The sequence below is a fragment of the Lactuca serriola genome, chromosome 4, assembly GCF_051521515.1.
Source record: "Lactuca serriola cultivar US96UC23 chromosome 4, Lser_US96UC23_V15, whole genome shotgun sequence".
NCBI lineage: Eukaryota > Viridiplantae > Streptophyta > Magnoliopsida > Asterales > Asteraceae > Lactuca > Lactuca serriola.
The window spans coordinates 269,215-296,036 of NC_136411.1; the positions used below are offsets into that span (position 1 = coordinate 269,215).

The window sequence follows — 26,822 nt, forward strand, 5'->3', positions numbered from 1 at the left end:
CTGTGTTCATGTTTCTTTTTTTTTTTGTGCGCCTATGTTCTAGTTTCTTTTTCCCTTTCCAGGGATTAAATTGATGGTTGAGGAAGGAGGATGAGGGTGGTGCAGGGGAAATGGTGGAATGAATTTCAGTCAGATTCATTTAACAATTTTTTTGGGTATGAACGAGTCAGACATTGTTGACCCGGTCAGATGCAAAGCTAAGGCATATCAAATACATGGAGCTAACCGAGTCAAACATTTTTGTCTGACTTGACCCAGGCAGATCCAAATCAAACATGGCCTTAGACCGACAAGTCTGGGGTGACAAATGTCATAACATTCCGACGCCTGAAGAACGTTGTCTCAGGCCAACTAGTCGCTAGCATGGTTATAATAACTCACATGGGGTATTAACAATACATTTTGGTTTACGGGGCTAACGTACAATAAAAAGGTTTTATGCAAATTAAAAACTACGTATTACAAACTTTAATTACGGATAACTTATACATTTCAGTCTTGGAAGATTTTAAGACTACAATTCATTTTATAGAAAATATCGGATTTTATGGAAAATAAACACGATTACTTTACACGGAAAGGTTTACATTCATACAAACTCTTATGAACTCACCAACTTAATTGTTGACACTTTTTCAAAACAACTTGTATTCTCATGGAACCAGTAAAACATGTAATCTCCAGATTTTGAGGGCGAGTCGCTAAGGCATCAGTTCAAAACACATTTTGTCATCATATTGTAATTTATTTGGAAACATGTAACTCATGCAACAATGTAAGCTTTTAAATTATATTTATGATGGTTGTGTTTGCTTTCTTTACTATTACTCAACTATTATGATATTGTACATGATATCATCCGCCCCTGAACGTTTCCGTCGTTCTGGTTTGGGGGTGTGACAGATTGGTATCATAGCATTGTTTATAGTGAACTAAGTATATCAAACCACGTAAGATATAAAAACTATAAATACAATGGGACTAAAACTCTCTGATGTAACATTTTCGTACGAGTATACTTTAAAATATTATGATATTTTTATAAAAGTATAAGTACAATCATGCTCACTAGTTCAGTGTCGTAACAATAACAAAACAAAAAGTATTGAGATGGGTTGAATACTATCAGTAGGCCTCAGGGTATGTAATCAGATCGGGGATAAATATAGTCTGGTCAACTATATTTATCCGGGATATGACCAACGTACGCAGGGGAATGGTCGTGGAGAACAACAAGTCTAGAACTTACCAACCTCTCATAGCAAGAAACTCTAGAACCAAACATAAAAAATTTAAAAATATTATGGGAGTATTTTATGATATAATAAGAACCGTAACAACAAAATTTAGGCCTCAATATTTATTAAAACTAGTAATCATAAGGAAACTTCTGATAAAAAAATCAAATCATTCACATAAAAACTAAAGACCCTTACTGGTAGATCTATAATTGCAAAGTGTATATTAAAGTTATATATAAATAAGATTCTATAGACTTAGGATTTGTGATTCCGCTTTAAATCTTGTTCCTTGTTTGGTTGTGGGTTTAGAATTGATCTACTTATCCGACGACCTATTCGGTCTTGATTATATACAACATGTATACACTAAGTAATTATAGAAGGACCCGGTATGGGCCACAATTCTATTAAAAATTTATTTTTCCCTCAAATATTAAGAATTATACACTTAAGCTTTGCATATATTTCTCACATCCCTATTCTCGCACAGATGCAATGGCAGGATTTCACATACCAGGACATCCCCATTTCCCTCACCAAGGGAATGCTAGTTCGATCGTATAGGATCCTAAGGAAATGATGGAAGAAGACCTCGAAGACGATTCAGAAGAGGAAGAAGATGACGAGGATGAGGAGGATCAGGAAGAAACCTACTCAGAACCAGAAGTCTACAATCCACCTCCTGTCCCCGCTCCCAGACGGAACTTTCAGGGCCTGACACCTCGATGGGAGGTAGATGTGAAGAGATGGAGCCAGGAACAGGGCCAGCGCCCTCCCTACGGTATGGAACGATGCTTCTACAATCTTGACAGAGGGGGTTCAGCAGACAGGGCTCTCCCTGTCATAGTTCGTCGCATCGCTCGCCATGGTGAACAAGCAAGGGCATCCATCAACCACTTCATGGAAGTTGGTGCCACCACTGAGATCACCGCAGTTTGTCTTCACCGTCTGGACGAAGACCATGATCGGACTCAAGATCACACCGAGACTCTCCAGGAGGAAGTTACCGCAGCTCAATCCGAGGTTAGAGATTTTCTGGAACGCCAAGCCGCATTAGAAGGACGTGTGATAGAAGCAGAACGTCGAGTGACAGAAGCCAGAGCAGAGATTAGGGAAATGCATACTTTCATATCTTCATTTTATGGCCCTCAGAGCAACACCCGTCGCAAGTAGTGCATACACTATTCACATTTTGATATAGACTAGGTTTACGAGTAGGCGTTGGTGCTACTCTTTTCTACATATAGATTAGACCCCGCGATTAAGTGACTACACTATTCGAGGGTTCGTGATGGTGTCAAAATTTTCCCTTACATTGATGTAATGTAGACCTGCATCAAGGTCAAATTTTCCAAACGCTATGTACTAAATTATATCAATGAAATTGACATGCATTTTTATTTCATTAGGAGTGTTACCACTAATCTCATAACCTTGTTTTTACAATTGGATACTCATGGTAAATCTATGATTGCTTAGAGTATATGTCGGGGTCATATATAATTAAGATCCTATAGACCTAGGATTGATGAGTCCGCTTTAAGTCATGTTCCTTGTTTGGTTGTGGGCTTAGGGTAGAACCATTTATTCGACGATCTATTCAATCTTAATTATATATAACTTGTATACACCAAGTGATTTTAGAAGGACCTGGTATGGATCAGGTCACAGATCTTCACTTAAGGCATCACTATTAAAACTCATAAGTTTATTTTACATAGACTTCTATTATGAATTACTTGCAAATACTTTAAAGACGGAGCACAATACATATAGAACTAATATAATCTAGTGCAATGACATCCGACTTATAACCACTACTGAAGACTTACCGTCATTTCGTCTTTAACCTTATGACATAAGAATGCCATCGTGCAAATCTAACAGGCGTTTCAACAACACCACAACAGCACCACCACCGCCACCACCTCCACAATTCGACCCTGTCGTTTTCCAGGCTACGGTAACAGTCGCAGTTGCTGCTGCCATGTCACAAATCAGCACCAACGGTACCAGTGGGGCAGGAAATGGTACTACAAATTCTAACCAAGGAGACAGACAGGGATGTACAAGGGAATGTTCCTACAAAGACTTCACTAATGGCAAACCCAAATCCTTCAATGGAAGCGGAGGTGTCATCACTCTAATGCAATGGTTCGAGAAAACTGAATCAGTCTTTGAAATTTGTGCGTGCCCCGAGCAAGCAAAGTCAAATTTGCAGCTTGCACTTTCTCTGGCAGGGTCCTGACCTGGTGGAACGGCCATGTCAAGTCATTGAACCTCCTAGTATCTAATTCGATGAGTTGGGAGGACTTGAAGATTTTAATGCTAAAAGAGTATTGCCCAAGGGGCGAAGTGCAAAAGCTGGAATAGGAGTTGTGGAACCTCAAAATGACAGGCTCTGACATCGCAGCCTATACTGCCAGATTCAATGATCTAGCAGTACTATGTCCCGGGATGGTCACCCCGGAAAGTAAAAAGGTGGAAAGATACATTTGGGTACTATCCCCCCAGATTCAAGGGAACGTGTTAGCTTCAAATTCGATTACTTTCGACAGTGCCAAACGCTTCGCCCATAGACTCATCGATCACGGAGTCCGCCAAGGCATAATGACCCTCTCCCCCAAGAAAACGAAAGGGGGCGACAATAAAAGAAAGTTCTTGAACAAAAAGAATAACCATCCAGCCCAGGGCCCCGCCAAGAAACAACAAATGGTTGTTGTTCACGCTGCCACTACCCCTGCCGCTCCAACGCCATTAAGACAATATGTCGGGAAATGTCGCTCCAACCGAAATGTAACTAGTGCAACTTTCACCACACAGGCGCTTGTCGGGAAATACACTGCAACAATTGCAACAAGAAGGGGCATACAACCCAAATGTATTTGAATATTCGATTTTGGGGTCTCAATGGTTTTGTTTTTGAGAATTGATGTCGATGGTGTAGAAAAGCAGAGAACGAAGAGCCTTAAAGTTTTGCTTCGATGGTCGAGGTTGAGTGTTGTTTGATAAAAAAAATGGGAAGATTGTGTTTGAATGTAGACGTCTCTTTGAAATTGGAGTCAATGGTTTGATGACGGATGATTAAAAGCGAAGTGGCTTGTGAGTATTTCGTTGTCAATGATCAATTTGTGATTCATTAACGAAGTGTTGGAGTCGATATCGGTTCGTTAGCAATTGTTTGGAGTTCGTTATTGAGGGACTGTTAATCAACAATTCGATTTTGGGGTCCCTGTAATGAAAAGCGAAGAAGGAAGAGTTAGTGGTTTAATGATCCAGAAGTTCGAATGGCTTCGTTTTCGACTTTCCTCTTATTCAGAAGACACTTCGTTTTTTCCGGACTAGTTGAGATGAAAAGCGAAGGGATGTTGTTTCAATTTTGACTTTTCTTGGTGAAAACATCTCATTTGTTATCTGGTAATGAAGTGAATTGGGGAAGAAAACAATTATTTTCGGTTTGGGTCCCTCGTCTTTTAAAGATTTGGCATAAATGGTCCAACTTCGACATTGGTGTAAAAAAATTATAAAGAAGGATGAAGTTTCTTATTTAGTCCCTGTAGTTTCGAAAACTTGGCAGAAAATACCCCACTTCGAAATTGGACTAACAATGTCGAGAAATTGAAGAATTTACAAGTTCAACCCCTACAGTTAATGCGATTTAACGCTTTATACCTAGTTTCGCAAATGGGGGAGTATTTCGCATTTTAGGTTGTTTTTGGGCACAACGGGTCCCTGCAGAATTTTGAAAGTGACAGTCTTTACCCGATTTTTCAAAATTCTTGCAACTCTCACACAAAAGTCGGAAATTTTTCAAGACTTTTTCGTGATTGTTTTTCCATGCAAGTTTTTCGTGGTTTCATTTTTGGCACACATCACGGGGGAGTTATGTGAAGGTTATTTCTCGGGCGCTTCTCACCCTTAATGGATTTTATAATCATTTTTTTATTATAAAAAGGGGAAGAATGAAGAGTGGGTATTCGAAGCTTCGGGTATTCATTTGCAGATTTGAAGACCGGTATCACTTCAAGGGGGAGTTTGGTCTTGATTGTGCGAGCTCGTTTGATATTGAAGCCACAACATCCAATCCTAACTTTTAGGGGGGATAATGTTAGGGTGCAAAGTCACGCTTGAATGTATTTTGCGCTTACCATCTTGTATTGTGTAATGAGTTGTCTTTCCTATAAATAGGAAGTGGGTGACACTCATTTATGTAATGATCATTTTGAAGTGTTAGTTTTAGAGAAAGAAATAGCAAACCTATTTGTACTCTTTCTATCAAAAACTAATGAGAGCTTAAACCCAAATTTATTTACTCCATGTTTTCATGATTTGTACAATGATTCACTAGATCTAATCAATTCCACATATGTCATCATAATCGACACCACTACAGAGCTCCACTCATGATGATTACACAAGTGATCATGAGGTAGCAAATGAATCAGATAAGAAAGAACTTGAGTCACCCAATTTATGTAACCCTCCCATACAGATTTACGATGTTCCCATGAAAACGGATCTGGAAGTAACCCAAGAAAGTGATTGTGTGGATAATCGAAGGGGAAAACGAACCAAAACGCAACATGCACGCTTCAACAACTATGAAACTAAATTACCCCCATCGATACATCATCCACTACCCAAAACCAATCTTGTTGCCTCAACGGTACATCCTCTTACTAACTATGTTTCTTATAGTAATTTTTCTAAGACTCACAAAGCATTCTTAGTTGCCATTGTTACACACAATGAGCTAAAGTCTTTCATTGAAGTCGTGCATGATGAATGGTGGAAAGAAGCAATGAGAAAAGAAGTCGATGCACTTGAACAAAATGTAACCTGAAAACTTGAACACTTACTAGAAGGAAAGAAGGCAATAGACTCCAAGTGGGTATACAAAATTGAGTACAAACCAAACGGGGACATTGAACGATATAATGCTTGGCTCGTAGCAAAGGGATATACTCAAATGGAAGGTGTGGATTTTCTCGACACATTTGCAACAGTAGCCAAACTTGTAACCGTTCGCGTGTTATTGACATTGGCAGTAAAGAAAGATTGGATCATACATCATTTGGATGTAAATAACAACTCTTGCATGGTGACTTGGAAAAGGATATATATATATATATATATATATATATATATATATATATATATATATATATATATATATATATATATAAGTACCACAAGGCTTTCGAAAAGAGAATGACTCAAGTTTGCAAGCTTAAGAAATCCTTGAATGGGTTGAAAAAAGCTTCCTGAAATTGGTATCACAAATTCACAGCTACTCTTTGCAATTTGGACTTTCGTCGATCACACATAGATCATTCCCTTTTTATTCACAAAAACGGGAATACTTTTGTGGCAACCTTAATTTATGTTGATGACGTTATTATTGTTGGTAATGATGTAAAGAAGATCGAAAGCACAGAGTCCAGTCTTGATAAGAGCTTTAGCATTAAATAACCTTGGCAACCTGAAGTACTTCTTGGGAATTAAGTTAACACGCATCAAAGAATGGCTTGTCTAAGCCCACGATAATATACAATAAACATTTTGGAGGACACTGGTTTACTTGGTTGCAGACCTAGTTGGTTTCCAATGGAACAGAACCTCAAGCTCGATAAGAGAGATGAACATGAACCAATTGATGTCAGCATGTATAGACATCTAATTGGGAGACTTATATACCTTCAAGCAACTAGACCAGATATCATGTATGAGGTTAATGTCTTAAGCCAGTTTATATGTGATCCTAGAGAAAATCATTAAAAAGTTGCCATAAGAGTGCTTAGATATCTCAAAACCACTTTAGGTCAAGGCGGTCAAGGCATATCATTACCAAAAGAAAGAGGAACAGACCTAATAGCCTACAATGATTCTGATTGGTTGGGATGTCCTTTCTCTCGACGATCATGAACTGGATACTTATTAATCTTGGGTAGAGCACCAATCTTGTGGAAATCAAAAAGAAAAAGTCGGTCGTTCCGCGTTCGTCAACAGAAGAAGCTGAGTGTCGAGCAATGGCTACCAGCGTTAGTGAGATTCTTTGGACACGATGATTGCTGGTGAATTTTGGTGAGCACATAAATAAGCCGACACCCCTTTTGTGTGACTATGGATTAGCATGTCACATAGCTCACAATCTTGTATTTCATGAGCGAACAAAACATGTGAGATTGATTGTTGCTTTGTGAGAGAACGAATAGAATCAAAAGAAATCACACTAATTCGAATTAACTCTCATGATCAGTTAACATATTTGTTAACTAAACCATTGGGCTCCGAACATCTACATTCTTTTGCAGTCAAGTTGGGCATTCGTAATCTTCATGCTCCAGCTGGAGGGGGAGTGCAGGAATCGAGATTATGCATTGTATTCCATGAAAACAAATAATCATGTCCACATTGTGAATCATGTTTGCATTTTCTTTTCAGCCTAGCCAAATTACAAGGCTAACATGGAGAAAATCAAGAGTCTCTTCCATTGTTCTGAAAGTTTTTCACACCCACAAAAAACATGAACCCACCCTTCACAAAGGACTAGAATGTTACGAGTCACTAGTTCATCTACCTTATAGCTAGATAACATTTGAAGGGCAAGTCGTCATCTTTGGCAAAGATTGTGGATTTATTTTATGCATGATGAGAGCTGAATAGTATGTTATTTGGGTCTTATCTCAGGTGTGCTCATGATCTCAAAAGATAAGAGAACAGTTTAATCATTGATCAATAGAACCTATCGGTCACAGCTTTTGTTGCTAAATGTGGGGATCAAAACCTAATATTGTTATTCGATTTTGCCTGATTTTCAACAAGAACCAAAACAGCAAACAAATCAAGCATGATATACTACAAAATGTTCAAAAACTTCATTAAAAAAAAAACAAGGATTTCATGCAAGCTTCTCCAAAATAAAATGCAAAAAATGTCAAGCAAAAATGAACACGGACAAAAAGGAAGCAGAAATGATAGAAGCAAAGGGGAGGGCTCTAGGGTCAAAAAACAGGATACTCGATTTATCAGACCATAAGAGGCTTTGTTGATGTGATCACCTCCCCCGGTCTGCCTATCAACTGCTATAAATCAGTAGGTACCCTCCTCTTAATTCATCAAAATCTATAAGCCTCTTCTCCTTGCAAGTAACAACCCAAAATTTAGAAGCTTCATCTCAGTCAGCACCACAAGTACAGAAAAAGAATGTCATTTGTTTTAAGCTGCTCTTCCCTCCTGGGCCCACCCATGGCTCAATGTACATTAGAAAATTTGAGGTGGGTTGGCTTCAATTAATTATGGTAATGTTGTTTGTTTGTTTGTTTGTTTGTTGTTTGTTATCTAGAAGAAGTAGAAGTAGAAGAAGGTTAGCATTTAGCAAGCACGACAAAAAGGAGCAGCAGCCTTGGGCTTTCTCAGCACTCAAAATCCTTTGTGGAACCTGAAGATGAGTCCCCGCCATTTGAAGAGGCCTCACCATTTCCCGCATCCTCATTTGTGCTGCTGTTTCTGCTTTTGTTGACTCGAGATCGAACATTAACACCCATCGGAAAAGGCACCTGCATACCAAACATCACATCATAATTCATACATTATAAGAAGAAATCAATCAAGAATGTAACTAAAAGCACAATGGAATTACCTGATCCCCTGCATTTGGACCTTCAGTGTGGAAAAGGATTGGGCGACAGCGTTTATCTTCATTCATCAAACTTGAATTCTGAAAGTGGGCAATCAGTGCAGCTTTTCCCTGTATGCGAGCGTATGCAAGGGATGCCACCTTTTCACTGTTGAACTTCTCCCACTTCTTCCCATTAAACGCCTGTTGTAAATTGTAATTCATTCTTTCATTCATTAATCAAATACTAGCAGTAGCTAGGCTAGTTTTTAGTTAAACACATACATACCTGATAGAACGGAACAATAAGGGAAGGCTCAGTCATGTTGATGAACGCATAACCCACATTGCATTTGTTCTGCCAACATAAACAGCATACTGTTTGTTAATCTCTGCCATTCTATTTCTATCACACACACACACACACACACTATATATATATATATATATATATATATATATATATATATATATATATATATTGATATGTACTAGCCTTGAAATCAATGGGTAAGTAGATAAAATCGTATGCTCCCCGATGGCGTTCATCAATTGCAGCCAACAGCATTTTAGAAGTGTACCTGCAGTTTTCCACATTCAATAAAAATGAATGGATGAAATAAATAAATAAATATACATACTTGTTAGGGATGTTCTTGATCATGAGCGTGGTCCTTCTGTCTTCCCCACGCATTATACGGTCCAGATCGAGTTCAAATTGTTTCTTGGTGTCAGCTTGATTTGAAGTGGCTTCATTTCTACGGATTCTAGCCCGGTCACCAGAAGAAGAAGAAGAATCGAACGAACCCATCATAGGAATCAGTTGTCCTCGAGTAGGAAACATTACATTATTCTGATGATGGATGGTTTTTGAAGGAATTGGCAGGTCACCCATATGAGGAGGAAACATATTATGCGAATGAGACACAAAATCCAGACCTGGAACCCTCATATTCATATTCCCAAGAGAACCTGGATGGAAAACTGATGCCTCAGGGGATTCCCCTGCATAAGAGTGGCGTCTATCCCAGATAGAAGGATTCACAGAGGGTGCGGATCCCACATGCTGCTGCTGCTGCTGCTGGTTGTTGATATGCAGAAAAGTGTTGGCGGCATGAGTTGGTGCTCTGGGAAGAGCATGCACCAGTGGAGCACTATGAGCATTTCCGACCCCGTTCATTAAAGATGGTGAATTGGGCCACATCATGTTATGGCTATGTGGAGAGGGAGAAGGATTCCACATGTAAGGATGAGTGGCAGCATTCCCAGCAGAGCTGCCAAACACTGAGATAGATACCAGAGACCGAGTCAAATCATGATCTGGATTCAGCAATATATATATATATATATATATATATATATATATAGAGAGAGAGAGAGAGAGAGAGAGAGAGACAGAGAGAGAGAGAGAGAGACAAGCCTCCTTACCAGTGTCATTAAGTTCAAGTGAGCGTCCAATTGAGCCACCGCCACCGATCCTGTTAAACTGCTGCTGCCTGTTCCCCGCCACCCTTTCAGACATTCTGCCAGCCATGGTACTAGGAGAATTGCATAGAAAGTTATTGGTCAAGCCATCTTGATACTCTGGAAGTGAGTGAGGGTGGTAATTTGGTGTGCTCCTGAAATCATATTTCAGTGAGGGGATGATGCCAATACCGATGCCACGTTGATGTTGATGTTGATGTTGATGTTGATGTTGGAGTTCGACATCTAGTAGTTGAGTGGCAGCAGCAGTTGCAGAATGAACACCCAACCGAGTTCCATTGTCCATGTTAACTCGAACATGTGAACCTGGTCGTGCTAAAAATAAATAAATAAATAAAATCTACATCAGGTACAATACAACCAAGAGTGATGTGACTCAGATATCATACCAGATATTTCTGTTGTGAAATCAGTAGGAGGGCTACACATTTGCAACAACGCACTAGTTTCATCAAGATCCAGCTCGGGAAATGGACTGTTGACATCAACACATATATCTATAAATATATAGTAATAAGAAAAGAATGTTGATTACAAACTTACAACCAGCTATACCGTTTAGAACCACCGGGACAGCTGGGTTCAAGCTTCATCTGTTTCCCTCCTCCAATGTCACTCTTGTTTAATTCACATAAAGCAGCTTCTGCAGCTCTAATATCATAAAACTCTATGGACTTGTGACGACTTCCTTGTGGATTTTCACGGATCTGCATCATCCCATTCCCAGGAGAACTATTATTATACTACCACCAACTCACACTCACCTCAAAACACAATCATCACAAAATCAATCTTACCTCCTTAACCTCACCATAGACGCCAAAAATACGGCCAAGTTCATCATTAGAAACACTAGAATCGAGGTTATATATCACAACAGTGCCTTGATTAACATCTTTGTCCGAGAGGTTGTCCTGACAAAAAAAAAACATTGTATATAATCAAAAGACTATAGCAATATAACTTCTTTAATATAATAATATGATAGCACACTGACGTATAGATAAGCTGAAACCAACGAGTCTTTAGGCACAACAAGACCATGAACTAAACCGTATCATACACAAAGATGGAAAAAGCAACCTTTGGAATGGAGTAATGAATGTCAAGCTTTCTACGCCTCAATGGCTTGTTCTGAAGAGCTTGCATGGCTCGTCGGGCTGCTCTTATATCATAGTACGATATCATCACAAACCCACGATGCTTGCAGGCTGTGTACAGAGTGCGGATCTCACCATATTGCTGCACAGTCATCAACATCAATATATACAATATATATATAACGAAAGAAAGAAACATGGATACATACCTCAAACAAGATGCGTAACTCGGAATCTTCCACATTGCTGTTGATATTTCTCACAAATAGTGTTCTTGATGGGTTTTCTCCATGGGGGTGGTGTTGTTCCCCAGAAATTTCATAATTTCTTTGTCCGCCATCTTCTCCCAGCTCCATCCCCCCAACACTGCTAAAAAAGTCCAATTCTTCCACATCATCACCACTGCCTGGTTGCTGCTGCACTTTACAGTCAAGGTCAAGCCCGTCAGTCACCCCAGAGAGCAAATCATCATCATCTGGGAGTAGATTCCCGATAGTTTGGGCCTCAATCTCTTCAAGAGATTCAAATGGTTCCTCTTCTTCATACTGGGAGGCAGCAGCTCCAACAGAATGACCATACATACCATTATTATTATTATTATTATTATTATTATTTGCTGATAATCTCACTGCACAAACAAACAAATAAACAAACATAAATTTCCATGTGTAACAACATCAATGGAAATGGAAAAGGGTAACTTACATTTTCTACTGAAAAGATCCGATAATGAACTTGAAAAGAGGCCATTCTCGTAGTGATCACCCATAGCATTAAGATAATAAGATTTATGTTCCATGTTCAGATTAGATCTGTTTCCTTTATCACTATCAGCAGCTCTCCTCAAAGAATGGCTAGCTGCTCTCCCTGCTCCCACTCCCACTGTGTTATTCTCTAATAAGCTAATATGAACTTTATTATGGTCTTGGCTATGGTAAAGATTAGGGACATCAAAGCGCTTCAACATATGAGAATCAGATGACATCTGTTTTTGTTTTTCCACAACCGAACTGTCACCAACTGCATATACGTTGCCATCGTTTAGACCTGAACAGAGACCGCATAGTATCAGTTTTGAAGATTTTTTTTCTTTCTTTTTTTTTTCTTTTAAAGTAAGTATCCATCACTGCTCACCATAGTTGTCAGGCATACCATCTGTCTTCCTGAACCCAGTTTGTCTCTGCAAATGCAAATGGAAGTTATACAAATGAAGAAAAGAAAACCTGATCCGGAAGAAACAAACAATGCAAGGGGAAGGAGATACAGCAGTACCTCATTAGGATGTTGCACCTCTTCGGATAAGAATGAAGATGGGGACAAACCATGTGAGTCCATTAGTTCAGATGGCATGCTTAACCCTCAAAAGACTACAAACACAAAATTCTTTCCTTTGGGGTTTCACCAATTCAATTCAACCACCCAACTTCCTATTAATTACAAGCAAGGGATTAAGATTTTGATATTAATCTAGACCAATAAAAGGTCAGCTTCCACAAAAAAAATTCAGAAAAACAAATACACTTTTGTGACAAGTCTTAAAATTCAAAATTGATTAAAGACGGGCTCATATTGTTAAGGAACTAAAATCTCAGCAGTTTAAGGAAAGACGCAATTAATTTTTTCCGAACAAACATAAAAGGAAGCATCTTTGTTGAGAATCAGAGCTATGAAACCTAAAGCCGATCTATGTAACAAGTAGAGCTGCCTTGGAGTTGAAAATCAACAGCCGTGAAACCTAAAGCCGATCTAACAAGTAAAATTGTTTTGGAGCTGAAATCAACAACAAAAACCCAGAATTCAGCACCAAATTGGATAGTTTGTCTTCTCTTCTTCAAAAATAAGAGAAAAAAAAACTAACAAGTTCAAACTTAACGGATCAAAGGATCATGAAATGCAACAAAAATTGTGAGAAGGTAAAGAAAAAAAAGGGAAAAGCACGCACCTTTATCAAACTAAAAACGACATAAGAGATCAAGAGAGAATTCCCGAAGATGAAATGGAGATGCAGAGAGAGATAGAGAGAGAGAGAGAGAGAGAGAGAGATAGAGAATTTAAAGGATTAAATGGGAAAGAGATAAATCGAATGGATTACGGCATAAGGCAAGGGAGAAAGGAGATTTGGAGAAGGGATCTAGGTTTCTGTGCCGTGCAAGAACCTCCAAAGCTTCCTTTGATGCCTTCTTCTCTTTCTCTCTCTATCTCTCTCCACCTTGTGTCTGTGTGTTTTCTGTCTTTCTCTCTCTACTTTTTTTCCCTACATTGCACGTTAACCACATGAAATTAGCTGAATATTTAAATATCACAAGTCTTGATCAATTTTAACTCACAAGAAACCCCATCTGTCTGCCTGTAATGTTAAAAAGAAGGGAGCGTACGAACCTGCGGAGGTCTTTCTGCGTTTAACGGCGAGATTCCCACGCCCTCAGTCCGCTCCCCCCGTCGAGAGAGAGAGAGAGAGAGAGAGAGAGAGAGTGTGGGGGAGAGAGAGAGAGAGGAATAATCTGCCGAAAGAATTATTAAAAAAAATAAGAAACAAAGAAATTGAAACAGAGAGAAAGTGAAGAAAATTAAAGACCGGAGATGAACAAGACTCCTGCTCCTAAGTTCACGAAGATTAATGAAAATCCCAGATGATCATGTCGTCATGTCATGTGTGTGAGAGAGAGAAAACAGGAGAGGAGAGAGGGAGATAGATCGGGTTGGGTTGGGTTGGGGTTGGGCAGGTTGCCGTTATTACATTCAACGCCGTTAGCCACCCACAACACACGCCGGTTTGTTTGGTTCGTTATGACTCTACACAGACACATCTCCAGTGTGTTTCTTTATCTTGTGTATAATTTGACATCTTCAACCCCTAAATTAACCAACACTCACCTTCTTTCAATCACACAAATATGCTTAATTTCCTTCCATTTTCTTTATCTTTAGACATTTGCGATTAACCATATAATATACATCTGTAATTCGGTTTTTGATCATCGATTACAAACAATTTTAAGTTTCTGAACATAATTGACGGCAAACTGGTTTGGTTTAATTACTTGGAGTTAATGCAAGTCAATTTTTGGTTTATAAACTAAATCCACTCATTCATCCGGTTTAAATATAAGTTGAAAATATTGGGTCTTCATTGAATGCTATCATAAACACCAATACTGAACATATGGAAGTTTTCTATATACACCATGTTTATGTTCTTTTTTTCGTTATTACTCTTGTTTTATCTTATTTGTTCACATAAAAGCGTATAACCCAAAACAATTTGAAGGATAGCCGGATAAAATTATACTTGTGATCATAGGCTTAGATCATTCGTTATACCCACCACATACCACATATGTGGTGGGTGCCACATCAGCACCTAAATCATCTACCACTAATATAGGATACATACCACTAACACATCATTCCACATCATTATTTTTATTTATTTTTAATTCAAAAATACAATAAAATTATATTTTTTATAATTAAAAAGCATTCATTTTTTTAAACTAGTGTTTCATTAATTATAAAAATAAAATTACAACTTCAAACTACATTACTTAGTTAATTTAGAAAAAAAATTACATTAATTAAAAAAACAAAGAAACATACATATAAAAAACCTAATCGTCGTTCATGCTATGTTGGTATAAATGTTCTGCGACATCTTCTCGAAGATTGAAACACGTTTCACTGTTATTAATTTCAACAACTCGCTCTAAAAACGCATTCGTTCCCGATACGAACTCCTCAATTGGAACGACAACGTCATTCGGATCATACGTGCAAATCGCTCGACCTTCATCTTCAATAATCATATTATGCATTATAATACATACTAGGACCATTCGTTTAATTTTTTCTTTATCCCAGAGTCGTGTAGCATATTTCACTACATTACATGTCTGCTTAAGGACTCCAAATGCCCTCTCGATATCCTTTCTCGCCGATTCCTGTTTTTTTTTTTGTAAAAAACTTTGCATTTTCACTTCGAGGAACCGAGTATGCCTTCATCAATGTAGAATAATCCGGGTATATCCCATCACCAATGTAGTAACCATATTTGTACGCGTGCCCGTTCACCGTGAACGTCATATCAGGTGCTTTGCCAGTCCAAATATCGTTGAAAAGTGGAGATTGGCCAGAAACATTAAGATCATTGTTAGACCCCGCTACTCCAAAAAAGGCATGTCATATCCACAAATATTGAGATGCAACAGCTTCTAGGATAATAGTTGGTTCACCTATATCTCCTCGAGTGAACTGACCACGTCATGCAGTTGGACATTTTTCCCAAGCCATATGCGTACAATCTAGACTGCCAAGCATACCCGGAAATCCATGCCTCTCTTCATGAGCTGAATATAATCTCTCAATATCACGTTGAGTAGGTTTGCGCAAATATTCTTCGTGAAAAACTTCATAAACACATGCAGAAAACCAATCTACACATTCAACGGCGGTCCTCTCGGATACTTTCAAGTATTCGTCAGATGCATCGAATGTTATACCGTATCCCAAATACCTAAGAGCAGCCGCACATTTTTGTATACTACTAAAACTCATTCTTCCTCTAGCGTCGGGTTTTTGTTTGAAAAAATCATAACGAGATTCTAAAGCATTACTAATACGTAAAAATATAGCCTTATTCAAACGGAAACGGCGTTCGAAGGAGTCGTCATTATAAAGACAATTATCGGCAAAGTAATCACGTACCAATAAGTCGTGTGCGGCTTGGCGATCACGATTGACGACCGCCCTTGTACGAGCTGCATTCAAACTTTCTTCGTCGTGAATGTGTTGCACAACGTTGAAGAATGTGTCGACGAATTCTACGTCGTCATCCGAGTCAAAAGCTTTTAGAAATTCAATATGTTTTGTGGAATCCATGTATATGTGTTTTGTGGTTGGAGAGAATGAAGATTAAAATGAGGTGTAAGTTTTGGTGAAAATAGAATGTTTATTTATATAGTGAATTAAGTTTGAAAAAAAAAAGTCAAAATAGTCGTTCAACGGCTAAATAAACCCACAGCCAATCATGTTCTCCATTTGATTTTGTCGTCGGGAGCACGGAAGAGCACGACCACGCCCGACCACGGAATGTCGTGGTGGTGTGCACGAGAAGTTTTCGTGGCCAGCTAGACCACAGATTGCTTCGTGGTATGTATACCACAAGGTCTTAAGTCACCGGAATTTAGTAATTTGTTTACTAAATAGTAAATGGTAATACATTGTGGGTGGTTGCTAATATTTTAACATATTTGAAATCTAACATCATTAACAAAATAAATCTTTGTTTGTTTTTGAAAAAATGACTATTTTCTCCAAAACGCCACATTCTAGAGTACTAATAGCTTAAAATAATATTTTGTTTATATCTTATATTTATCTTATTCTTCAAATATCATTATTGTAATTTATTGTTATATAAATATACACGTATCTCACCTATTTTGGTAGTAAGATTTACCACAATCACATGGTATCAGCCAGAAATTGGTCATCACGTCTTATTCTTCTTCTTCTTCTTGATTCTAAACCCTAGTCGTCCCTCCTCTTCATCGTTGTTATGGCTTCTTCCTCTTCTGATGGTACTTTTCCTATGGCTACTATTCTACATCTGCTTATCCACAAGCTTACCTCCTCTAATTATCTCTTATGAAAAAAATCACATGATTCCTCTTCTCACGTATCAAAAAAATGATGGTGTGCATTGAAGGCTTGTTTAAAGCCCCGTCTCCAACCATCATTCAAGAGGGTAAAGAAGTCGTGAATCCGGCTACACTACCTGGTGCGATAATGATCAAAAGGAACTAATCATATTAAACCGCTCTCTTTCTAGGGAGGCTCTTTCTGAAGTTATGGGTCTCTCCACCTCTACTGAGATTTGGACTGCACTCAAACATGTTTATAGTCACTCATCTGTTGAACAGGTTCAAAGTCTTCGCGGCCAGCTTAGACAACTGACAATGGGTTCTTCCTCTGTTTTTGAGTTTGGTAGTAAATTCAAAGGTTTGTGTGATTATCATCAACAGATTGTTATACGTAAACTTCTCGACAACAAAACTCCATTTGAGATTCTATATTCGCGAGTTCCGAATTATCATAATTTTTGAGTTTTTGGTTGTCTTGTATTTCCATATCTACGGGACTAGTGCTAAACATAAGTTGTCACCACGAAGTCTTCCGTGTGTTTTTCTTGGCTACTCTTCTCAATATAAGGGGTATTGATGTCTTGATCCAATTGCATCCCGAGTTTTTATTACCTATGCTTGTTTTGATGAGCAATCTTTCCCTTTGCAAGTTCGGGTTCATCACAACAGTTGGATTGCCTCTTGTTAACATCATTTATTGATGATTCATTTACTCTTACTTCATCGGTACAACCTAATATTAAGGATACTTCTGTTGGATTAATGTCTAAGTCCATAACTATAATTGGTAAGACTTGACCCGACCCGACATGGTCCATTTGGGTTGCATGGCGTCATGCATTTGGATAGACTAAAATGAGAGAAATAACACTTAAGGTTTATTAATATATTATAAGTTCTAATATATTAATAAGGTTATTTAATTAGTATTGATCAAGAATTAATTTGGAATCAATTAAGTGATCAAAAGGAGACTAATTAAATATATGGGTTGATTGTGTAAATCATTCATTCTTTTATATGTGGGCTTGTGATCCAAGATTCCTTATGTTGTACTAAGTCCATGGGGTGACCCATGGATACTCCATGGAGGTTAAATCCATGGAGCATAAGGAATGGGTAAAGTTATGAGTTACATGGTGTAATCCTAATAGCCACCATATAAAAGAGACCCATGGCTCAAGAAATCATACACAAGTGTGTGAATATGAGGGCTAGACGATTTCAAGGAGTGATATATTTCTCTCAAGTCATTCCATGTGTATTTGGTGTTGTGTGAACCATTTGAGGTGTCACACTTGGGGCAGTAGGCACTCAAGCTTCATGAAGACATTCTACATCAAAGAGGTATGTAATTCTAACTTGAAATGTTCATATGAATCATTGTTGTTATGCTAGTTAGGATGAATACCTTGGAAAGTTCATATTTGCATGTATAATAGAGAAAACATAGATCCAAGGTATTTAGAGTTGCATGTACACTTAGGAGTGTTAGAATGCTCAAAACCCAACAGTGGTATCAAAGCCAAGGCTTGTTTTCTTGTTATACTTTATGCAAATACATTTTCCGAAGCCAAGAAGTTGTCCAGACAGAAAAGGTCGACGAGTTTCTTCAATAAACTCGACGATTTCATTGTTTAATGCATGAACTCGACGAGTTCTCTATAGAACTCGACGAGTTTTGGGCCCTGACAGCTAACTTTCGTGTTTTTTGGCTGGAATTGGACTAGTAACATTACCAAAAGCTGTTTTTGGACTTGTAAACCTATTTTTGATGAGGTAATGTTCATGCTAATCCAATTTCTAAGATAATTGTCAATAGATTCATGATTTGTATTAGTTTAATGGTTAGGCTAATTTCATGAAAAAGTGTTTGACTTGAAATATCATGTTCTGTAACGCCCGGGTTCCAGGGCTAAGCATTTTTGGACGATGTAATAGTCTAGGTCAACTATTGTAACTCTTTTTGAAGCAATAAAGATGAAATATTTGAGTATTATGTGAATTGTGTGTATTTATGTGCTTATTATTTAATTATAAATGTATAATTAATAAAGAATAAAAACAAGCGTCAAAATTAAAGTGTGAGATAAGCACTATATCTTTAAATAAAGTTGTAGTGGTCGAAACAAGGATTTCGGGGATATAAAGAACGTTGAAATCCGAGTTATAACGAAGAAGTTATGACCTGTTGAAGTTTCACGACGGAACCGGCACAATACCGGGAAGCGTAAATAGTGAATTTACGATAGAGAGAGATTTAGCCTTAGCAATCTAAACGAAAGTCGTAGAATACGTTAAACCGAGAGCGTCCATAAAAAGAACGCCCAAATCTGACTTCGTATGAAGAAGTTATGATTTTTCGAAGTCTCAGATTAGCAGTGTACAACCCGAAATTCGAATATTAGATCGAGCGGTTTTTAGCCGACACGACCTAAACGAGAATCGAAGATCTCGTTAAGAGTAGCGTAACGAGAAAAAGATGGACGAAAACGGATGTCGGATGAAAAAGTTATGAGAATTTAACGGACTAATCCTGTCCCGGCCTGTTAATAATATAACTTTTTAAATAAAGTCAAAATTAGCCGACAGAGTCTAAACGAAAGTTGTAGAGTACGTTCCCACCTTCGCGTGGATATAAATAACGTCGAAAAAGGAGCTTGTACGCGAAAGTTACGAATTTTTAAAGTTGAAGCATGAAATTGCGAAGTCTGTTGCTAAATCGATGACGTGGCAGCACCACAACCGTCCGATGATGGTCTCAGAAGTCGCTTCGGATTGCGACACGTCACCCCTCGCATTACGCCCAGCATCCAAGCTCGGAACACGCCGCGTACGAAGAACCATCCTCGGTCTACAAGCCTCCACGTCGCTCCACCGAAGTCGCGCCACCTGTGACCTTATCCGAACTACTCCCCGCGTAGTGTTGCTGTACGCCCAGCGTACGACCGAGGGCTCGCACCTATAAATAGGCTACAAGGGTTGCCGAAGATAAACACACAAAAACCCTTCTCTCTCTAAAATCTTTCTTTCTCTAAGGTTCCAAACCACCCCTAAACCCTAGGAAAAATCCCCTAGCACCCTAAGGAAGCCTAAGGCTCCCGGAGTCCCGAGAAAAAGTGTCTTTCGGTTTCGAAACGCTGCTCCAAATAAAGCCCGGTTTTCTTTAAAATCCGTTGTTTTATCGAGGGAAAATTGTTTTGAGAGTATCGAAGCGTTGTCCGAGTGCTGAGTCACTACCTTTCAAGTGAGTGCATAGTTACTTTCAGTTTACACATAGATATGAAGTATTTATATAAATTACGTGTTGTGTGTGCATATTATCTGTATACTTGTTATCTATGCTGGATGAACAATTTTATACACGTTTTAAATAATTTAGACTGTATATGTATTTTATATCTACAAAATGTGTTGGGTAGAACATGGGTAGATGTAATAGTTGTTGTGTGATAAAATAAAATAATGAGAGACCTCGTTATAGATGTTATTGATGATCCAGTCATCTAGCGGAGTATAGATGACGACCACGGACTATTCTAGACAGTCCAGTGGAACACTAGCAGGCTCGCAACCTGTAGGTGTTTATTTGAACTGTGTGTTTATTTGAACTGTGTGCTCACCAGGTGTACTCCATCCCCCACACAGTTGCCTTAAGGACATTTATTGTTGATGAATCCCCTTAGCAGTAGTTTTAGGGACGTAAAGTGAGGATAATGGGAACGGGTAATCGGGTTTGTTTGGTTTGATAAAGTTAATAAACTTATTTATTGTGGGTTGAAAACCCTATGTGCTCACCAGGCTCCCAAGCCTGACCCACTCAGTTTCTTGTATTACAGGTAATGGCGCATGAGCATAGATGTGATGTCTTGGGATGAGAGATTAATGGATTTTAGGCCTGTAAATACGGAATAATGTAGTAAGGCCTATGTTGTATTGTTTATGCTTATGATCTGTATCGAACATGACATCCCGAGTCTTTTTAATGAAATGCATTTCTACGGAAATGTTGTTGATAAATCTTTATCATATTTTGTTTTGGGACAAATTCCGCAAAACTTTTATTTAAAATATTACTATGATTTTTAAACAAAGCATAAACAAAATCGGTCTTTTCTGGCCGTGAAAATGGGGATGTCACAGTTGGTATCAGAGCATTAGTTTAAGAGAACTAGGAATTAGGGGTGTTCGTTTGGATGGATCGGTTCGATCCGATCCAATTAAGTAAATCCAAATTGATTTTGGTTTTTCAAAATATGGATCCGAATAATCTAAACTAAATTCAAATCCGATCCGATCCGATCAAATTACAATTCAGTTGGATCGGTTTTTATAATTCGGTTTTCAAAAACTAAAACATTTTAAAATGAGATATAGTTATAATATTATCCAATTTTTATAGAAGAAGAAAAAAAAACATTTAGTTGTGATTTAAAATGTATAAACTATTAAGAATGTATACATTGTAATATTCAATAGATAAAGAACTTTTAAGAGAAAATGCATATTAATGTTTTTTATTAGATGAAACTTTTTGAACTTATTTGGAAAAATAAATTATAAAATTAATAAATAATTATAGTTATATTAAAATTAAATAAATAATAAATTGTTATTCGGTTTTTTTGGATTATTCGGTTCATATTTTATAAACCAAAACTAATCCGAAATCCAAAATAGTAATTTGGTTTTGTTGAAAACCAATCCAAAAATCCGAATATCCGAACCAAATTGTCCAATCCAATTTGTCCAATTGGACAATTCAGTTTTATCCAAATAATGAACAGTCCTACTAGGAATTTGTAGGATTTCTAAACTTAAACTTAGAATGTTAAGCGATGATTGTGAGGTGTGGGCACTAGCTTATTTTAGGAATTGTGCCTAAAATGCTTTTATGTGCTAAATGCTTTGTGCATGATATGTTGTTATTTTTTCGGATCTATGGTCTGTTGCCGATCGGATATAGAAACCTTATGTGTTTAGGATTCTAAACGTACGACTACGATCTTAGAACTAGCATGTAAACGTTTCGGAGAGATAAGGATGATTTGAACATCAGTCCTAAATAAAGATCTAAATTCACCTTATTCGGTGTATAGATCAAGATGGAAAGGACCCGTAGCGGAAACGTGAATGCAAATGGGAACATAAACCAACCCCCAGTGATTGAGCAAATACCGGTTGTGGAAGCCGCTACTGAGCCAATAACGATGGCCGGAGTGCAAGCGATGATCCAGGCGATATTGGATCGTCAAATGGAGGAAACCAGACGTTTGCTCCAGCAAAATCGAGAGGAAGCAACTATTCAGATCGAACAACCCGAATTGAACGAAAGGCAGACTGAGGAGGGAAACTACAGTGGGACTGTTGGTCAAGTCAACCCACCAATAGTTCAACAAAACAACCAAGATGACGGAGTCGAGAGGAATGGATGCAAGTACAAGGATTTTCTGACTTGCAAGCCATCGACTTTCACAGGAAAGGAAGATCCGATTGGGGTCATGGATTGGATCTCGGAGATGGAGTTAGCCTTCATGACGTGCGGTTGCAGAGGAAAACTACAGACCATGTTTGCAATGCGTCAGTTTCGAGGAGGCGTTGTACGTTGGTGGAATACCTTAGGGAAGACTTTAAGCCCCAACGAGCCCCTGCAACTGACATGGGCAGAATTTCTGGTGCAATTCAAACAAAAGTAATGCTCAGCTCAAAACCTGCTCGAGCTAGAGAACCAGTTTCTAACCCTGAAGAAGGGAAGCATGTCAATCGATGAATACATGAACAACTTCACAGAAAAGATGGAGTTTGCCTTGCGTCTTGTTCCGGATGAGCTGGCAAAAATCGATAAGTACGCAAAGGGACTTCCATGGGAGTACGTGGTGCCAGTGCGTCAGGCACCTACTCTGGATATGATTAAGGGAAGAGCTGCCAGCAAAGTTGAGGTTGGCGAGAAGAGGAAATTTGAAGGGTCTGCTAAACCCAACAAAAAGAAGAGAAAGTTCGGTTCAAAGAAGCTTGGGGGAGGAGGAAATGAATTGAAATGGTGCGAGAAGTGCAAGAAGAAGCACTCGGGAAAATGTAGCAAGGAAATAACATGCTACAAGTGTGGGAAAAGGGGGCACTATGCCAATGAGTGCACCATCAACAAGAGGGTGTGCTACGAGTGTCGTGAAGAAGGGCATATTGATAAGGATTGCCCAAAGAAGAAAGATGCAGGAAGGCCCAACATACCACCGAAGCCGAAGGCGAGAGCCTTCCAGATGACGCTCGAGGCTGCGAAGGAGGCAGTAGACGTCGCTTCAGGTACCTTTCTTGTAAATGGTTTTCCTTCCAATATACTATTTGATTCGGGAGCAAACTATTCCTTTGTATCGCATAGATTTAGAGGAAAATTAGCATTGCCTGTAGAAAAACTTGATAATGCCCTAATTGTAGAAGTTGCCAGTGGCAAATTCGTACCTGTTAGTAATCGTATTAAGAACGTAGTCATCGACCTAAACGGAAACGAATTCCATGAGGAGCTATTACCCATAGAGTTAAACGGTTTCGACATCGTTTTGGGTACGGATTGTCTTAGCGCCAACGATGCCGAGATATTATGCCGAAAGAAGATAGTAAGGGTAAACCTACCCGGAAAGGAATCATTTATGGTGTACGGGGACAAATGCAAAGTGAATTCTGGAATCATCTCCCTGATGAAAGCCAGGAAATGTTTGTCCAAAGGATGTGCATCATACTTGGCATTCGTAATCGATGTTAAGAAGGAGAAGAAAGAGGTGCAGAATATACCGGTTGTGTGTGATTATCCGGAAGTCTTTCCCGAAGATCTTCTCGGATTACCACCTGATAGGCGAGTGGAGTTTCGTATAGACTTGTTACCAGGAACAACACCGATAGCAAAGGCACCTTACCGGTTAGCACCGACGGAGATGAAGGAGCTTATGACGCAACTTCAGGAGCTGTTGGACAATGGTTTCATTTGACCTAGTTCATCACCCTGGGGAGCTCTGGTGTTATTCGTGAAGAAAAAGGATGGAAGTATGAGAATGTGTATAGAATACTGAGAGATGAATAAGGCAACGACGAAGAACAAGTATCCATTGCCGAGGATTGATGACCTATTCGATTAGCTGCAAGGTTCGAGCTACTTCTCAAAGATCGATCTTAGGTCAGGATATCATCAACTGAAGGTAAGAGAGCAGGATATTGAGAAGACTGCATTTAGAACGAGATATGGACACTACGAGTTCTTAGTTATTTCATTTGGACTAACCAATGCTCCAGCAGCATTCATGGATTTGATGAATAGGGTTTGTAAACCATTCCTCGATAAATCTGTGATAGTGTTCATCGACGACATTCTGATCTACTCGAAAAGCCAATAGGAGCATGGCAAGCATCTACGGGAAGTGTTGGAAGTGTTAAAGAAGGAGAAGCTTTACGCTAAGTTCTCCAAATGCGACTTTTGGATACGAGAAGTACAGTTCTTGGGTCACGTGGTTAACCAAGAAGGGATAATGGTTGACCCTGCAAAGATCAAGGTTGTGATGAAGTGGGAACGTCCGAAAAATCCCACAGAGATTCGAAGCTTCCTAGGATTAGCCGGATATTACCGACGATTTATCCAAGGCTTTTCTTCGTTAGCTGCTCAATTGAAAGCTTTAACTCACAAAGGAGCTACGTATACGTGGAATGAGAAACACGATGAGGCATTCGAGAAGCTAAAGAAGAATTTATGTGAAGCACCGATACTTTCTCTATCAGATGGAGTTGAAGACTTCGCGGTTTACAGTGACGCATCTGGAGTCAGTTTGGGTTGTGTTCTGACCCAAAGAGAAAAGGTGATAGCATACGCATCTCGACAATTGAAAGAACACGAAAAGAACTACCCCACTCATGATTTGGAGTTGGCAGCGGTAGTTTTCGCTCTAAAGATATGGATGCATTATCTCTACGGCACGAAGTGCAAGTTGTTCACTGATCATAAGAGTCTCCAGTATCTCTTTAATCAGAAAGAATTGAACATGAGGCAACGAAGCTAGCTAGAACTACTCAAGGACTATGACTGTGAGATACTTTACCACCCGGGTAAAGCAAATGGTGTTGTTGATGCTCTCAGTCGGAAAGTTAACCTTAAAAGGAAAAGGCCAAGAGCGTTGAGAATTGAAATCATATCGACGATTGTGGAAAGTATCAGGAAGGCTCAGGAAGAAGCTTTAAAGAATAATTACCGAAAAGAAGAACGTTTGGGCAAGACGTTAATGTTCGGTACAAACAGTCGAGGACTGACGGTATTCCAAGATCGGATTTGGGTACCTAAGATGGGAGGAATAAGAGACCATCTGATGGAAGAAGCACACAAGACCATGTACTCGATTCATCCCGGTAGCACTAAAATGTATAAGGACCTAAAACCCTACTACTGGTGGCCGACGATGAAGCTCAATGTTGCGAAATATGTGGCCGAGTGTGTGACATGTGCGAGAGTTAAGGCACAACATCAGAAACCATATGGGTGTTTAGAACCTTTACCTGTACCCATGGGTAAATGGGAAGACATCACCATGGATTTTGTGACTAAACTGCCCAGGACGAAGAACGGTCACGACATGATTTGGGTAGTCATGGATCGTTTCACCAAGAGTGCACACTTCATAGCAGCCAACGAGAAGTGGTCTATGGATAAGCTCGCAAATGCTTATGTGAAGGAAATTGTAAGACTTCACGGTGTTCCTCTTACAATTGTATCAGATCGTGATAGTCGTTTCACGTCGAGGTTTTGGAGGAGTCTACAAGAGGAGTTGGGTACAAAGTTGTGTTTGAGTACTACTTACCATCCGCAAACTGATGGTCAGAGCGAAATAACGATTCAGACACTGGAAGATATGTTGAGAGCATGTACCCTTGAGTTCCAAGGGAATTGGGATGAGCACTTACCTCTGGTAGAATTTTCTTACAACAACAGTTTCCACTCGAGCATCAAGATGGCACCTTGTCAAGCCTTGTACGGACAAAAGTGTTATACGCCGTCTTGTTGGCTTGAATCCAAAAAGAAGCAGTTTATGGGCCCCAAGATAGTCCATGAAACTGCTGAGAAACTAAAGGTAATTAGGGAAAGGATGTTTGCAGCTCAGGATCGTCAGAAGAGCTATGCTGACAAGAAAAGACGATCGATGACCTTCGAAGTTGGGGATTCGGTTTTGCTTAAAGTCTCAATGTGGAAGGGACTTATACGATTCGGGAAACGAGGAAAGTTGAGTCCAAGGTTTATTGGATCGTTCAAAGTTCTTCAGAAGATTGGGAACCAAGCTTACAAGCTGGAATTGCCCGAAGAACTCGATGGTATTCATAACACCTTCCATGTGTGTTATCTGAGGAAATTCACGGGAGAAGTTCTCGAAATAATTCCAATCTCAGAGTTAAGAATGGATGAGAATAAGAGGTTGATTGAAGAGCCTGAGGCAATTGTTGACCGTAATACTAAGAAGTTACGACGCAAGATGGTCGACTTAGTGCTAGTCCGATGGAAACATTCGAATGGGCTGAATCTCACTTGGGAAACAGAGGATGAAATGATGAGTCGCTATCCACATCTGTTTGCTGATGCATGATTCTGGGACGGAATCATCCTAAGGGGGAGAGAATTGTAACACCCGGGTTCCAAGCCTAGGCATTTTTGGACGATGTAATAGTCTAAGTCAACTATTGTAACTCTTTTTGACGCAATAAAGATGAAATATTT

General features: G+C 39.0%; 2 protein-coding genes across 4 annotated transcripts; both read right to left on the reverse strand.

Annotated features, from left to right (window-relative positions):
* Positions 1 to 8,097: 8,097 nt before the first annotated feature.
* Positions 8,098 to 14,330, reverse strand: LOC145100852 (protein MEI2-like 4). Of its 3 annotated transcripts, none has more exons than XM_079037970.1 (17): positions 14,020 to 14,329; positions 13,824 to 13,945; positions 13,387 to 13,698; positions 12,717 to 12,871; positions 12,579 to 12,624; positions 12,150 to 12,491; positions 11,654 to 12,072; positions 11,428 to 11,586; positions 11,142 to 11,258; positions 10,900 to 11,051; positions 10,734 to 10,819; positions 10,288 to 10,659; positions 9,501 to 10,143; positions 9,356 to 9,440; positions 9,149 to 9,217; positions 8,884 to 9,063; positions 8,098 to 8,800 (listed from the first exon to the last, which is right to left on the reverse strand). In XM_079037970.1, the coding sequence occupies exons 4-17, from the start codon at positions 12,792 to 12,794 to the stop codon at positions 8,657 to 8,659; spliced, it is 2,892 nt and encodes a 963-aa protein (XP_078894096.1). In that variant the 5' UTR covers positions 12,795 to 12,871; positions 13,387 to 13,698; positions 13,824 to 13,945; positions 14,020 to 14,329; the 3' UTR covers positions 8,098 to 8,656. The 3 variants fall into 3 exon arrangements, with proteins under 3 accessions (XP_078894096.1, XP_078894097.1, XP_078894098.1); XM_079037971.1 differs by adding an exon at positions 13,118 to 13,214 and having other exon boundaries at positions 13,824 to 14,329; XM_079037972.1 differs by having other exon boundaries at positions 10,288 to 10,650; positions 13,824 to 14,330.
* Positions 14,331 to 15,052: 722 nt separating this feature from the next.
* On the reverse strand, positions 15,053 to 16,319 carry LOC145102315 (uncharacterized). Its single transcript, XM_079039698.1, has 3 exons — positions 15,761 to 16,319; positions 15,438 to 15,601; positions 15,053 to 15,382 (listed from the first exon to the last, which is right to left on the reverse strand). The coding sequence occupies exons 1-3, from the start codon at positions 16,317 to 16,319 to the stop codon at positions 15,053 to 15,055; spliced, it is 1,053 nt and encodes a 350-aa protein (XP_078895824.1).
* Between the last annotated feature and the right edge of the window lie 10,503 nt (positions 16,320 to 26,822).